Here is a 13,804-nt window from a genome sequence, read left to right on the forward strand (position 1 = left end):
TCCCACAGATACCCTACAATCACTAACGGAAAGAGAAAAAAAGTAATCCCACAAAATTCTAAGCTTCATAGAACAGATGTCTCTTCCTGACAAGGAACAGCTGTCAGGCAAAGCTGTGATTTATGAGCTGAGTCTACTTTCTCACATTCCATACAGTGTCGATATTTATCTTGAGACCAACTATTACTGGTTATTGACAACTGTTAAGAAAAAGAAAAGTCAATGAAACTCAGGCTGCTGGTAGTAACAATTATCCAAATACCAGGAAGTGTTCTAAAACAAAAAATCTCAGATAGCCCACTTTCTGTCAAGGCCCTAGTGAAGGAAAAGTATGGACAAACAGAAGTGTTTGCCAAACCCTTTACAGATGCTCTTAATGAAACTGAAAGGACATTAAAATTGCACTTCATTACCTTTCCATACTAGGCAACATCAAAAGCCAAGGTGCCATGAGCAAATAAGGATCAAAGAAGGTAACAGAGAAACAGGAAAGGAATGGAAAGGCAGGTGTATCCAAACCTTGGGCTATAACCCTCCTGGACACCTTAGAATTAACTGCTCTAAAACAGAAGTTGTTTTAATAATATTCATATCTCATTTTCATTACCTGACAGGCAGATGTAAGTTAAATATTCGCCTTGACCTCCAGTTGCCAAGAAAGGAATCTTTTTCTTTGTCCTCCTCTTGACTTGGACAGCTCCCAGCATCCTTTCATCAAGAGGTGCAAAAATTTCCTTGCTGATGGCAGACTTGGCACTCATTGTTGACCAAGCGAGCAGGGCACGCAGTGAGTTTTCTAAAGAAAAAGAAAAGGCAAGCTGGAATTGGCAGTATTACAAAGGCTCGTATAAGAATGAGCAGCAGATATGATCCAGCAATCCCACTCCTGGGCAAATAGCCAGAAAAGATGAAAACTCTATTTCAAAAAGATACTTGCACCCCAATGTTCATAGCAATACTATTTACAATAGTCAAGACATGGAAGCAATGTAAACGTCTATCCACAGATGAATGGATAAAGAAGATGTGGTGTACACACATAATGGAATACTACTCAGCCATAAAAAACAATGAAATAATGCCATTTGCAGCAATATGGATGGACCTAGAGATTATCATACTATGTGAAGTAAGTCAGAGAAGGACAAATATCATGATATCACATATGTGGAATCTAAATAAATGATATAAATGAACTTATTTATAAAACATAAACAGACTCACAGACATAGAAAACAAACTTATGGTTACCAAGGGGGAAAGGGTAGGGAGGGATAAATTGGAAATCTGGGATTAACAGAAACACATTATTATATATAAAATTAGATAAACAACAAGGACCTACTCTATAGCACAGGGAACTATATTCAATATCTTGTAATACCCTATAATGGAAAATATATATATATGTGTAACTGGATCACTTTGCTGTACACCTAGAACACTGTAAATCAACTAAAATTTAAAAAAAAGAATGAGCAGCAAGTTGATTCACACATGAAGTAATTTTCAATTTGTGGTTTGCTTGAAATGCATTATTGAATCATTAAAAGGAAGGCCTTTACATTTGTAATAACTGAAAAAAACTCAAACAAAAAAGGAATACAGATTTACTCACTGAAAATGACAAATGCAATGTGAGATGAGCAGCAAAAAATGAGATCTAGAAAGTGTGTCAGTCTCTATCCCAGCTGCACCTGACCAACTGGCAAGTGGCACCCACCCCATTCCCATTCTGTAAGGACCATGATTTCACATTTCCAGCTGAGAAATCTTTCCACTGTCTAAAAATCTTTAAAGTCAAGAGGTTCTTTATGCAACTTCAAAATCTCCTTTAACTCTAATGTAAACCCATTTCCCTAATTCTATTCATAGCAGAAATAATTATATCATCTTCCACATAATAACTACATATGCAACAGAAGACCATTAATTTAATCACCCTTCAGCTGCTTTGGATCAGGCTAAGTAATTAATCCTTATTTATTAGCCTCTTTCAATGGGTCCTATTTTCCAGTGCTCCTCTGCCTCTCATTGCCATGCTCTGGACCCTCGCCAAATTCTCCACAGTTTCCTTCAGCCAAAGTGGACACACAATTCTAAAAAAATGTCTGACTAATGCCAAGTATTTTGGAAATGTTACCCAGCAGTTCCCACATGTTATGCTCCTGTGGTTAACTGGCAGTGGGTGCCCAATAATTAAGAAAATAAAGCATCATGTTGCTGACTCCCAAAGAGTCCCCCCCCACCCCTCAAATTTACATATACACAGTCCCCATATTATATTTAGTTTTCCAAAGTTGTACTTCCCTAAAGGTCTTGATTCTGCTTATTTGTGTCTATTATATTCAAGGTCAATCTGAATTTTAACACTCTATCATCCAAAAACTCAGCTGCAACTTGAGTAAATGAGTAAATGTTTTCTATTGCATCATCTTAGTCAGAGTCTATGTCTTAAGCAGTAACCAACATTTGCTCAAGCAAATAACAAATCAGAACTAAAGGTGCAGAGAAGGCCAATGGGCTGGTCATGCAGGCTGTACAGAGGATTCAGAGATCCTGCAGAGGGATCAACAGCACAGCTATATATGGTAACAGTAGCTCAAAGAGCTGATCAACCTGCTGTAAAATCGAGCCAGTTGGCAAACAAACACCTATTACGTGCCACCTCAATGCTCAGTATAGAGATATAAGAAATAACTAAGATATGCTCTCTGCTCTCCAGGAGTTGACTACTGACTACATCAAAGGTTTCCCTTAAATCCAGACGATTTACGATGGAAGACCATGAAACATCCTTCCCAATGCAAGATTCACAAATGCTGCCCACACAGCTGTCCACCTGTAACTGGTCCCACACCTGTAACCTCATAGTAGGAAAGAGATATATTAAAAAAGAACCTTCCCCTAGTTAAAGAAATTTCTCGTGGTTTCAGTTCTGTAGTAGGTTTTCTTAGTGGCAGCAGAAATAAAGAATAAATAGTGTTGGTGTTTACTATCTATCTATACCTCTGTCTATACATTATAGATCTATGCCCAGATCATGCCATTTTATCATTGCCACCAGGTTCTTCATACTAGCTGAGTACAAAATGATGATGGAGTTTCTCAATGTGCTGACCTCTAACTGACACCCTGTGATTTCCTATAAATTAGCAAACAGAATTTCCCCCACTGCGATTTACCCCATGACTTTGCTATGCAGGGTGTTGTAATTTACAGGGACATATTTTTAAAAAGAGAGAAACTAGTTCTTTTCTAGCTCCAAGGCCTCTCACCTCTCAGCATTTGGGGACACGTGAAAGAGAAAGCCAGTGGTAGCACAGTGGCTTCAAACGTCCTATAAAAGCAATGTAGAAAGAAAGTCATCTTCCCAAACTCATCAGGCATTCTCTAAACAGCGCCTTCCCAACTGTGGCAAGACTTTTGCTTTTCCAACTCAGATTCACATTTTTCAAAACTTGTGGTTAAAAGAAACAGAAAGCTACCATTGTACTATGCAAAATCTGTCAGAGAAAAAAAAAAGAAAAGGAGCAACATGCATGTGCTACTAAATTTTCAGGAAATCTTGCTCTTCTTTTGAAAAACTGGTAAGGAATGGAAATGGCCTTTTGTTGTTTTTTTGTATGGATATTCAGCAGCCAAGAACAAAAGAGAGAAAAAAAGAGGAAAAATAAAACCAGTAACTTCACTGACCACAAGTTTGGAATCAGACAAACTTGGGTTCAAATCTTATTTCCAAAACTTAAGGCCTATATGTGGGTAAATCGCTTAAAATTCAGACCCTCAGTTTACTCACTGCAACATGGAGAAAGCTTCACCTAATTCATGGAAGCATTGAAAGAATTAGATGAAACAATGCATGCAAATCACTTATTCTGGTGCCTGAATCATAATGAATGCTTAAAATGGAAAAATTTTATTAACTCTCCTACTAAGATATGAAAAATAAAAGACCCTCTGAACTTGCAGAAACTGAGTAAATGTAGCCATCCCTGACAGAAGGTATTTGTAAAAGAGAAACTGGATTTTATTTACCAAAGCTTTGCTTTTCTCACTCATGGGTATGAAACCCTCTAAATATGGATAAACAGTCTAACATATGGAGGGCTCTGTATAAAGTGTTATCAGGATGAGCTATTTATAGGTTTCACCCTCAGGAAACTCACTCACAAGAGACACTCAGGCTCATTTTTATGGGAAATTGTCTAAAGTTTTTGTCCAGGCCAAGGATACTAACAAGCCTGGGAGCACGCATGTATGTTTTTGATGCCACCTGGAAATGGGAATGGACAGTGGATTAGAAGAGAAAGAATCAGAATGTAAAAGGGGTACTAATGTAGCTTCGTGGAAATAATCTATGAGTGTCTCCCAAACCTGGCTGCACGTCTGAACTCGGGAAGGAGAGCTTTTCAAAAATGCAGACCCCTGGGCCCCTCCTTTACCCCCACCAAATAAGAATCTTGGGATCTGTAGTTTAAACAACTCTCTAACTGCAGCCATCCTGACACCTAAGTGAAAAGCTGAGAGCCTAACTAAGGAGGAACTGTGGGGATGGAAAGGAGTGTATTCTCAGGAGAGAATACAGGAAGAGAATGTACAGGACTTTTTCTCTCCATTCAACCAAGCAGATTTCTCAGGTCTTAGATCTTCCTACTGGTAAATCAATGTCCAGCCCACAGCTGGACCTCTTTGTAAGGAAAACAAGATGAATACACAGCGGTGGTACACCACTGACCACAGTTACTCCAACCTACATCACCCTGAAGGGGAGCAGGACATGCCGCCCCAAAATATTCTGCTTTAGTATATGGATTGTTTTGAGCCAAAGGTATCTGAAAAACAGCAAATGTAGGGACAGGCTTTCTCTGAATTCCCTTTATCTGTCTAAAGACAGATCCTCCAAAAGGCACTCGGTTGTTATAAATCCCCTCTCCAGGAGTTTCATCCACCAGAGAAGACTGATTCTTGTCACAGGACAGTAGACTAGAAGTCGACACCACACTCAGACACACTCTGTCACAAACTGTCACACCTCCCATCTAGTCTTGTAAGGGCCCATTTATCTTTTCTAAAAATCTTTTTCTCTCCCCTAAGAGGTGTACACCTTGTCCCCCTTCCCTAATAAGATGGTATTTAATCCTGAATTCTAAGTCACCTTGGGAATTATTCATTTTTCCCAGGGTATCTCCCATGTATACACAAGGTATACATGTTAATAAACTTCTGATTGGTTTTCTCTTGTTAATCTGTCTTTTATTACAGGGGTCTCAGCTAAGAACTGAGAAGAGTAAAGGGAAAATTATTTTTCCTCCCCTACAACCCATGGAAGTTTTCTCTCTTCCTGGTCCACAGCTTCTAAAGGCTATAATTACAAAGCTTTCCCATCCAAGAAACCAACCTACAATATGATTTGCAAGTCAAAGCAACTGGCTGCCTTAAGTGGTAGCTTTGGAAACTAATCACAGTTAACTTTCCTCTCCCTCAAGCTTTTTCATCTATCTTCTTCTCCCTTTAAGCCATCTAACCCATAACCACTTTTGTCAGCACATAGTTATGGTAGTGAGATGGTCCTCCACCTACAATCCTCCTCTCCAGGAGGAGCTGTAAACTCCAAGGACCTCACGGAGGAGGCAGATGAAGTACGTAAGTTAAGGGGTAGAGAGGTAAGATGTTTTTGCATTCCAACACTAACATTTTCCATTTCCAGTACTTGAACTGACACGTGTCCTCTGTGGTCAAGAGACAAGGAGGAGTGGTAGGAACTCATTAAAACCTCAGATGACCTGTGGTGGTGCACTCATCATCCTGCAGGTGGCTCTAAGGCGGTGGGGCTGACAGGGCTTAAATATTTCTCACCTGAGAGGTAAGCTCTGCCTCTGGTGAAACAGAGGCAACATTTATTTCGCTTAATATTATTAGATAACAGATTCTCTAACCTCATTCACTTGCCACGCTTCACATGCAATCTTCTGATCATGGTATGGCACTGGCTATGCCAACACAAGTAATTTGGACTGTATGACGATTATATTCCCATTGCCAACAAGTAACCAGAATGCCTGGTTTTAGACCTCACCCTCTTAAACTAGTTACTATGACTCAACCCTGAGGTAGATGCACTCAAAACCAGCCGATATCAAGTTTCAGAATTCTGCAAGTTAACAGCAAACAGGATATCATCCCAGAACACTTTTGGGGAGAATCAGCTGGTCTCTACTAGTGCATGGAAACTCTAGTGAGGTGACCTCACATAACTTAGAAATAAGAGAAATAAGGTTATTCTCTAAGATAGAACTTCTCTACATTGCCACTTTGTTTTCGAAATTCTACAAATGCAACTTGACTTCCGCCTTTAATTGGATGACACTAATCATGCACCCAGATCCCACTGCCTTCCTGCTTTTAAATCCATGTGTCTAGCTGGCAACTGAGCATTTCCACTAAGAGTTAATTTAGACTCAGTCTTGTCTCTCAAACCCTCCAAGTCCCCATAACAACTAACCAATTACCAAGTTCTATAGATCCAATTTAATATTTCTGGGCTCCACCAGATGCTCTTCATCCTCACATCCTCTACCTTAATTCGGATCCCCATCATCCCTGGTTTGAATGATTTGGATGCCTCCTAAAAGGGTTCTAGTACCACTCCCATCTTGCTACCATTGTCCCTCTATACTGTCCAAGGTAATATTCTAAAGGATAAATATGATTCAAGTATAACTGTATGCAACTGTTTCTACTCCATGCCTCATGTCCTGAAAGAGAAACACAATTACCTTGACAAGGAACTGGGGGATGTTATAAATATTGAGGCCAAAGTAGAGAAATGTTAAATTGCTTCCCTTAAACTCCACAGTATTTAAGTACTAAATGTTACAAGTCAGATGTTATTACACAGTCATTAAACTTAGAGATAATCTAAAAATGTTAACTGTACTCCAAAAACTTCACTTAGTAGCCAGAAAATATGCAACTTGTTAGGCAATAAAAATCAATTTTATTTTTTTTGTTTCATAGATTAAGACCAATGAGATAATTTGAGGTCAATTTAGCTACTTTATAAAAATTTACTCAAGTAAGGGTTACTGATTATTAGAAATATGCAATTCTACTTCTACTTAGACAACTTTACTCTTGGATAAGATAGCTCTCAAGATGAAAACTTTAGTCTATCCATAGCATGGAAGCATGAGGATAAATTAATTAGATGAAAGTTTCAACCTACCAGCCAATTTTTCCATGTACTTCAACTATTACTCTCAACTAAAAGTTCTTATAAACAGAATCTAAAAGGGGAGTCAGATATGCCACTAGACTAGACAGATAACTTTAAACTGGTGATACCATTCAAAGTTGAAAATTGCAATCACTATGAGTGCATCATTTTTTTCTGGTAGAAAAAACAAGGGCTAAGGAAGGGGCTTGCCAATGGTATAAAACCAGAAGGGGATGGCAGACCAAGAACCCATAATTAAGATTTCACAAGATTTACAAAGATTGAGACTAAGTCAATGTCATACAGCAAATCTGCTAAAAATATCCTAGAAAAAGCCAGAAACTTACAAACAAGAAAAATAAAAATTTTAAGTATATGTATAAAAGCTAAAAATATTCTCTATTCTGCTAGAAAAATATTTGGAGACAGACCAAAAAATATATTAAAGGGGGAATTCCGAACAAAGACTGTGTACATCAACATCAACTGGGGTCCCCAGGTCTTGTTCACACAGATTCAGGGGACCTGTGGGGGCAAGGTCTGGGATTTGTTTTCTTGATGATATCTTTGATTTATTCCACTGTACAACCAGGTCCAGATCCACTGTCTCTGGGTTTTTGTTTTTTCTCTGTATTTAATGAATTATTTATAAAATAAAGACTCTGTAAACCTTTTTTGAGAGTACATGGCAGATGCTCTGTAAAGCTCTAGTAATGAGTCACTGAGGTCTGTACAGTACTTCATGATTTACAAAACACCTCCACGCAATCCCAAGTATACAATCAAGACAGCTGCTAAATGCATCTTCCAAAGCTTGCTCTTTTTGTAAATTAGAATCTTTAGGTATGTGCGCTTATGAATGGTAAACTATGGTGTTTTTAACCCACCCCTATTGGTCTCAGGATTATGAAGAAGTTATAATTCCTCTCTTATAGAGATTAATTAGTATTTGAACTGAAACCTCTAGAACCAGCAACTCTACTACTAGAGAAAAAGGAAATGTTGTGTGTATTATACATGATGCATGCTTACTTCAGATCCATTTTTAAGAGCAAAACATTATAAACAACCTAAATACCCATCAATATTCAATCTACATTGTTAAAATGCAGTATAGCCCTTCACCCCAATGGACTATCACATAACCTTTCAAAATCATGGCACAGATCTATAGATACTAACTTGAAAAAATGACATAATACAGAGTGAAAACAAGGAAGTTACAAAACAGAAAACGAGCTCATGAATGTAAACTTATATGTGTGTACTCATATGCATATAGAGAGTTCTAGAAAAAAGTCTGCCAAAATGTTAATATGATTATGTCTGGATTTTGAAACAAAGAAAAATAGGCCCAAGATTCTGCAGGGTAGTATTCTTATTCCACTATAACTTGACTAGAGTGTTCCTTAAAAAAAATTGTTTTTGAGGTACACTCTTTCTCCCCAAACTGGAAAATATATCAAAATTTACTTTACTGAGATCCAATTATCAGTCTGCCCTACTCTCTTTTCAACTCCAGTCCAGGCATGGTGTTGGGAATCCCAAAGGTGAAAGCAGATAAATTTCCACCTTCAAAGAGTTGTGAGAAAGGAGAGCAGATGTTGTGAATGATTACCACAAGGTCTGGAAGTGATTTTGGTGAGAAGAAAACGTCACCTTTCCTCTGAGCAAATGCAGCTCCATGCCAGGACCCACGACCTGGTGCGCAGAATGCCAGCCAGATGTCCACTTGCACCTACTCGCTTGGACACAATCGCTGGAGCAGTGCAAAAGCAGCACAACCACACACAGCAACCCTGGTCATGACACTTAGCTCCTTAAGGAAGGAAAAGAAGCTCTTATTTACCATCAGGCTACCAAATACCATAAGACCTGGCTGGCTTTCTCTTCCGTGTATATACTAACCCTCCTCTTGTATGAGACATTATGTTCACAGGATCCTCCAAGCCGGTGACTCATGTCTGCTTCAATTATAAATCTAGACTATTGTCATCTCCTCTTTCCTTGTTTATATGTTCAGTAAGCACATTCTTCTTGTAGGCTTAATATCCAAAGAACAAACCCTTCTCTGCACCCAGACCACAAGACCTGTGTTTACACAAGTTTATTTACGTGGTGGGGTACTTTTGAGCCGCCTTGTCGATCACTTCCTAACTTTAACAGATGATATGACAAAGCCAAAAAATAACATTACCAAGAACAAAAAAAGGTGCTGGGAATACGCCATTTGGAGGATTTGTTGAGGGATTTATTCTGTAATAGAACCTCCACATTCACAAGTTTAAATTTCCAGGATCAGCTAAGTTGGTTCTACAGTACCCATATACCGACTTGACAGTGATGGGGAGAAATAAAGTACCAAAGGGAAGGGCAGGCTGGGGTGCACTCACTGGACTATGACAGAATTATTGATCCAAAGTGTGAGGCAAGCCTTAAAAATGAGTTTAAGCATATCAAAGAAAGAACAAAGGGTTATAAGGGAAAATGAACCAAAAGGAGCTCCAATTGTTGGCATCTCCCAATTTTCGAGTACTCATGTCATTGTGGTGCCCAACAGCTAGTTGGCAAACTAACAAAACAATATGTTGGCCTGAGAGCATTGTTTATTAACAACACTCATAATAGACAAATCTATTCCAACCAAATATGGACCAAGCCACACGAAGATTGACAACATGAAAATAAACATTTTAATTGTGTGCCACTCTCTGTACTGATTGCTGAATTAGTGTGCTTCTTCTACTTACACTGAAGAGAAAACAATGGGGGAAACACTGAACCCACACATGAAAGGAAGTGGAAGACAGTGTGGTTCAGGTGTTTTCTCTTTGTGATGTATACAGAAGTTTACAACAGAAGTTTTGGATTAAAAAATAAAGACCAAACATATCAACCATTAAAAACAAACAAATCAATGAACAAATCCTCCAGCAAGCATAAAATGAGCCTTTTATATCAGATATTTGTTAACTCAAATCTTAGGTAAATTATAAATTCTCTTGATTCAGCTATTTGTTTTAGAACAGACCTGGAATATAACACTAAAAAGGTAATAAACCTTTAAAAAGATCCTCCAATTTTAAGTGTATGAAACCTACAAAAACCAAAAGTAGTTGAAACAAGTTTATATATTTTCTAAAAATCTAAAAATCAGAGCAAAACTTCTCAAAATAGTCTCTAAATCATCAATTCTGGGAGTATTTCCTACTTGAATCCCTTATTTGGAGAATATCATCACTTTATAATTTCTTGAGAGTTTCAATTAGTTTTCTGTAATTGACATTTTATCAGTATTATACTCTGACATGAAGTCCTTCACAGCAATGAGGGGCGCAGAAGAAATGTGATACATCCAGAAGCCCTGTTATACATATTTACACTGTCAACTTAAAAGACTGAGGACTCTGTCCTTCAACGGCTCAATTTCACAAATGAGATTTTCAATAAGGTCATTAAACTCTTCCCATACGGATCAAGCCAAGGATTGTCATTTCAACTTTAATCAGTCTCCCCAACAATCAAGTTCATGATTTTGTGCCTGTGCAGTGTAATCTGAATGGTGCTGAAAAAGATTCCCTCCCAGCCTCCAAAAGCTTTTCCCGTCAGCACCTCAAATTCCGACAGGAGATGCGTACACTTAAACATGTGACTTTGGTATCTGAAAGTCCTCATTAATACATTTTTATGTGGGAGAGAGGAGGGTGAGATTCCATTTTATAGATGAGGAAACTAAAGCTCAGAGTAGTTAAGTAAGTTACTCTAGATCATGTAGCTTTTCAAGGGCAGAGCTAGGATTTGAACCTAGGAAGCGTGATACTCGTAGTCTTTTCTCTCCCTATCTCCTATTGAAGAAATGAAAAAGGTAGGAAGAGATGAGATAGAAATACATTCCAGGTAAATCAAGACAAATTCATCTGCTTCACAGTTTTGCCTCTGATCAGCCTTGCTTTGGGGTGGACAAGATACTGTTATCATCCCTGCCCAGCTACTAAAGATAATGAGTCAGGCTGGAGTTTGAAGTCGTTCTTTCTGGATATCTGCTCATCTTGGGTGTGCAGGTCATGTGGTGAAACTGGCAAAGAGGATCACGTAATCTAGTTAGAATAGAGCTCGTTTTGATTCCAAGATGAAAATTGGGGAGTTCAGAATACATTAACAGAGAGTCTGTGATAAAGCTCTATCTCCACAAACAGGACAATGCCCACCAAAGCCTCATCACAGCTGTTTGCCACCCTCCTTTGGAGACCAGCCGTTTATAACAGGAGTCAACTCCTGGGAGGATCTTGGATGGCTGCCACCAGGCAGTTTTATGAACCTTGCAGGCTATTTTCCTAACCGGAAAAGGCTTAAAAATGAAAGGCACATATTTCAAAGGTTTCTGCTGGTTCTCAGGGAAAACTCCTCTTTCCACTTCCTTTGCTGTATTACCCCCCTCTGGTATTTCAAAAGCACAACTGGGACCCTCCTTGTTACCTCCTACCCCATACTCTTGCTGTGTCTTCTGTCTTCCACTGCCAATGCTTCAAGCAACCTTAGCTGCTTCCCTAACAGCAATGCCCCTGGCTTCACACATTTGAAACGCTTGGCAAGAGGAATTCTATGCACTTGACTTTACTGAGTAGGATCTCAGCAAGACCTTCCAAATGAGCCAACCAACAACCATTGCTTGACAAATTTTGGGGCCCTACCCACCAGCAGCTTATACTTCAGTTGAAAGATGTGTGCAAGTTAGTATGTTAGCATTCTTAAGCTTACACATCTAACAGCTGGAAGTGATTTAGTGATTGTCTAGCTCATCCAATTCTCTTCCTTAAATCATAAGAAAACTGAAATCCAGAGGGTAATTCCCAAATCATACAACTAAAGAGTAGCAAGGCCAAGATGAGGGCTAGCCACTATTCTCCACCTTACTGCGATGTTCTCCATATAACTGCGAAGTTATGATAGCAATCCCAAGTTTGTGGAAGGTGAGAATAGGTGGTATGTCAGAAGGGAGAGGGAAAGAGAGAAAATATCATTTATTACAGTGGCGACTCTTCTCAGATTCATCCTTTTTCTCATGAATTGGCATGAAATTAAGTGTTGGACTAGAATATCCCTAGCCCATAGATTTCTAAACCTCAACTTTTGGCTATCACCTTCTATTCCCTTGAATTTTCACACTTTATGTTTTCTCATTTGGCTGTCGAGGCCAAAAGCAATGATGGCCTGCCCAAATGGAACAGGTTGAGACAGTCCAAGAAGCATAGAATTGTTTTGGCCAAGTCCCAAGCCACAGGGCTCTGTACTGACCCCAACTAACAGGAGCCCCTCCTACCGTTTCAGTGCTCTGAGCCACTGGAAGGAGAACATGCCCTGGGCAAAGGCACAAGTCTATTACCAGTCTGGGAATTAATGCTCTGGATTGGGGGGGTCTCCTGAAAGCACAATGCTAACCACACCAAGAACCTGGATCAGCTCTTATAAAGGTTTCTCAGCACTTATTCCAGGCCCTGGAAACAACAGGGGAGGAAAATAGGAATCTATCAAGTCCAGTTCTTGTCTTTGGAACTGCACCCTTCAGCCTCAGTACAAAACCACCACCAGGTGCCTGCAATCTGTAATCAGTGCTCTATTAAAATGCTCTCAGAAATGCCAAAATTATCCTGACTTCCACAAGCAGCTGCACAAGGTCCTGTTGGGTAACTGAAGAGTCTCTACAGGTTCACTTGAGACTCCCCAGAAGCAACAAACTAGAATGCCTTGGTTAGGATCCACCATCCAATCAACAGTGAAATCTCAATGTGAAAGGGATGGATGGGTGGGTAGGCAGGCATCCCCATTCTATGCATTGGGGATGCCACAGAACAGCCTACAAATCCAGGTCAGACTCAAGGTCCATATGCAAATGCAGATTCTGCCCCATTCGATCAGTTCTTCTGTCATTCAATGTCAACCCCTATCTTAGTCAGCATGTTCCAGAAAATAACTAACTTCTGACCTAACCAGCTGTGCAGTGTTTGTTAGGGAAGAAAAATCTATCAATTGAAAATTGAACACTACTCTAATACTAACTCAGGTTAATACTAGCACAAGTTTATAGTATCACACATTAACAAATTATACAGACGTTCAAGCACACGTAATCCAGCACCAGAATCCAGGACAAGGGCAGAGTGGTCACTACCCCCCACTCAATCTTCTAGATGTTGGGTGGTGAAAAGAAGGCTAGGTTTGTCATCAGATGATCAGGTCTGAGCTCTGTCTTTGCCTTTACTTGATTAATAATTTTGAGTAAAATTCTAGATCTCTGAGAGCTGTACCTTCAATTTTAAGATGGGGTAGTGTCACCCACTTCTTCACAAGACTGTTGTGAAGGATAAAGGAGGAGGAAAACAGCTCCCTGGGTCAGCCTGCTTTTACCTGGGGTGCCCTGGTCCTTGAAAGGCAGACGGGCATGTAAGCATGTCAGCTTATACCTGCAAAAGCATATACACATCACAGTGTATCTTACAAAGCTTACTTCCAGTGTCATCCTATTTCATCTGCCCAATTTATGAGGGAGGTATCATCATTTCTCCCAGACAGGTAAAGAGAATAAGG

General features: G+C 39.4%; 1 protein-coding gene across 6 annotated transcripts in view; it reads right to left on the minus strand.

Annotated features, from left to right (window-relative positions):
- Positions 1-13,804, minus strand: part of STXBP6 (syntaxin binding protein 6) — a 263,219-nt gene that overhangs the window by 191,427 nt on the left and 57,988 nt on the right. For all 6 annotated transcript variants that reach the window (XM_082619220.1, XM_082619222.1, XM_082619224.1 and 3 more), the window contains exon 2: positions 608-796. In XM_082619220.1, coding sequence (XP_082475346.1) covers positions 608-796 — 189 coding nt within the window. The remainder of the gene's footprint in view (positions 1-607; positions 797-13,804) is intronic.

Source organism: Mesoplodon mirus (genome assembly GCF_964341445.2).
Source record: "Mesoplodon mirus genome assembly, chromosome: 4".
NCBI classification, from domain to species: domain Eukaryota; kingdom Metazoa; phylum Chordata; class Mammalia; order Artiodactyla; family Ziphiidae; genus Mesoplodon; species Mesoplodon mirus.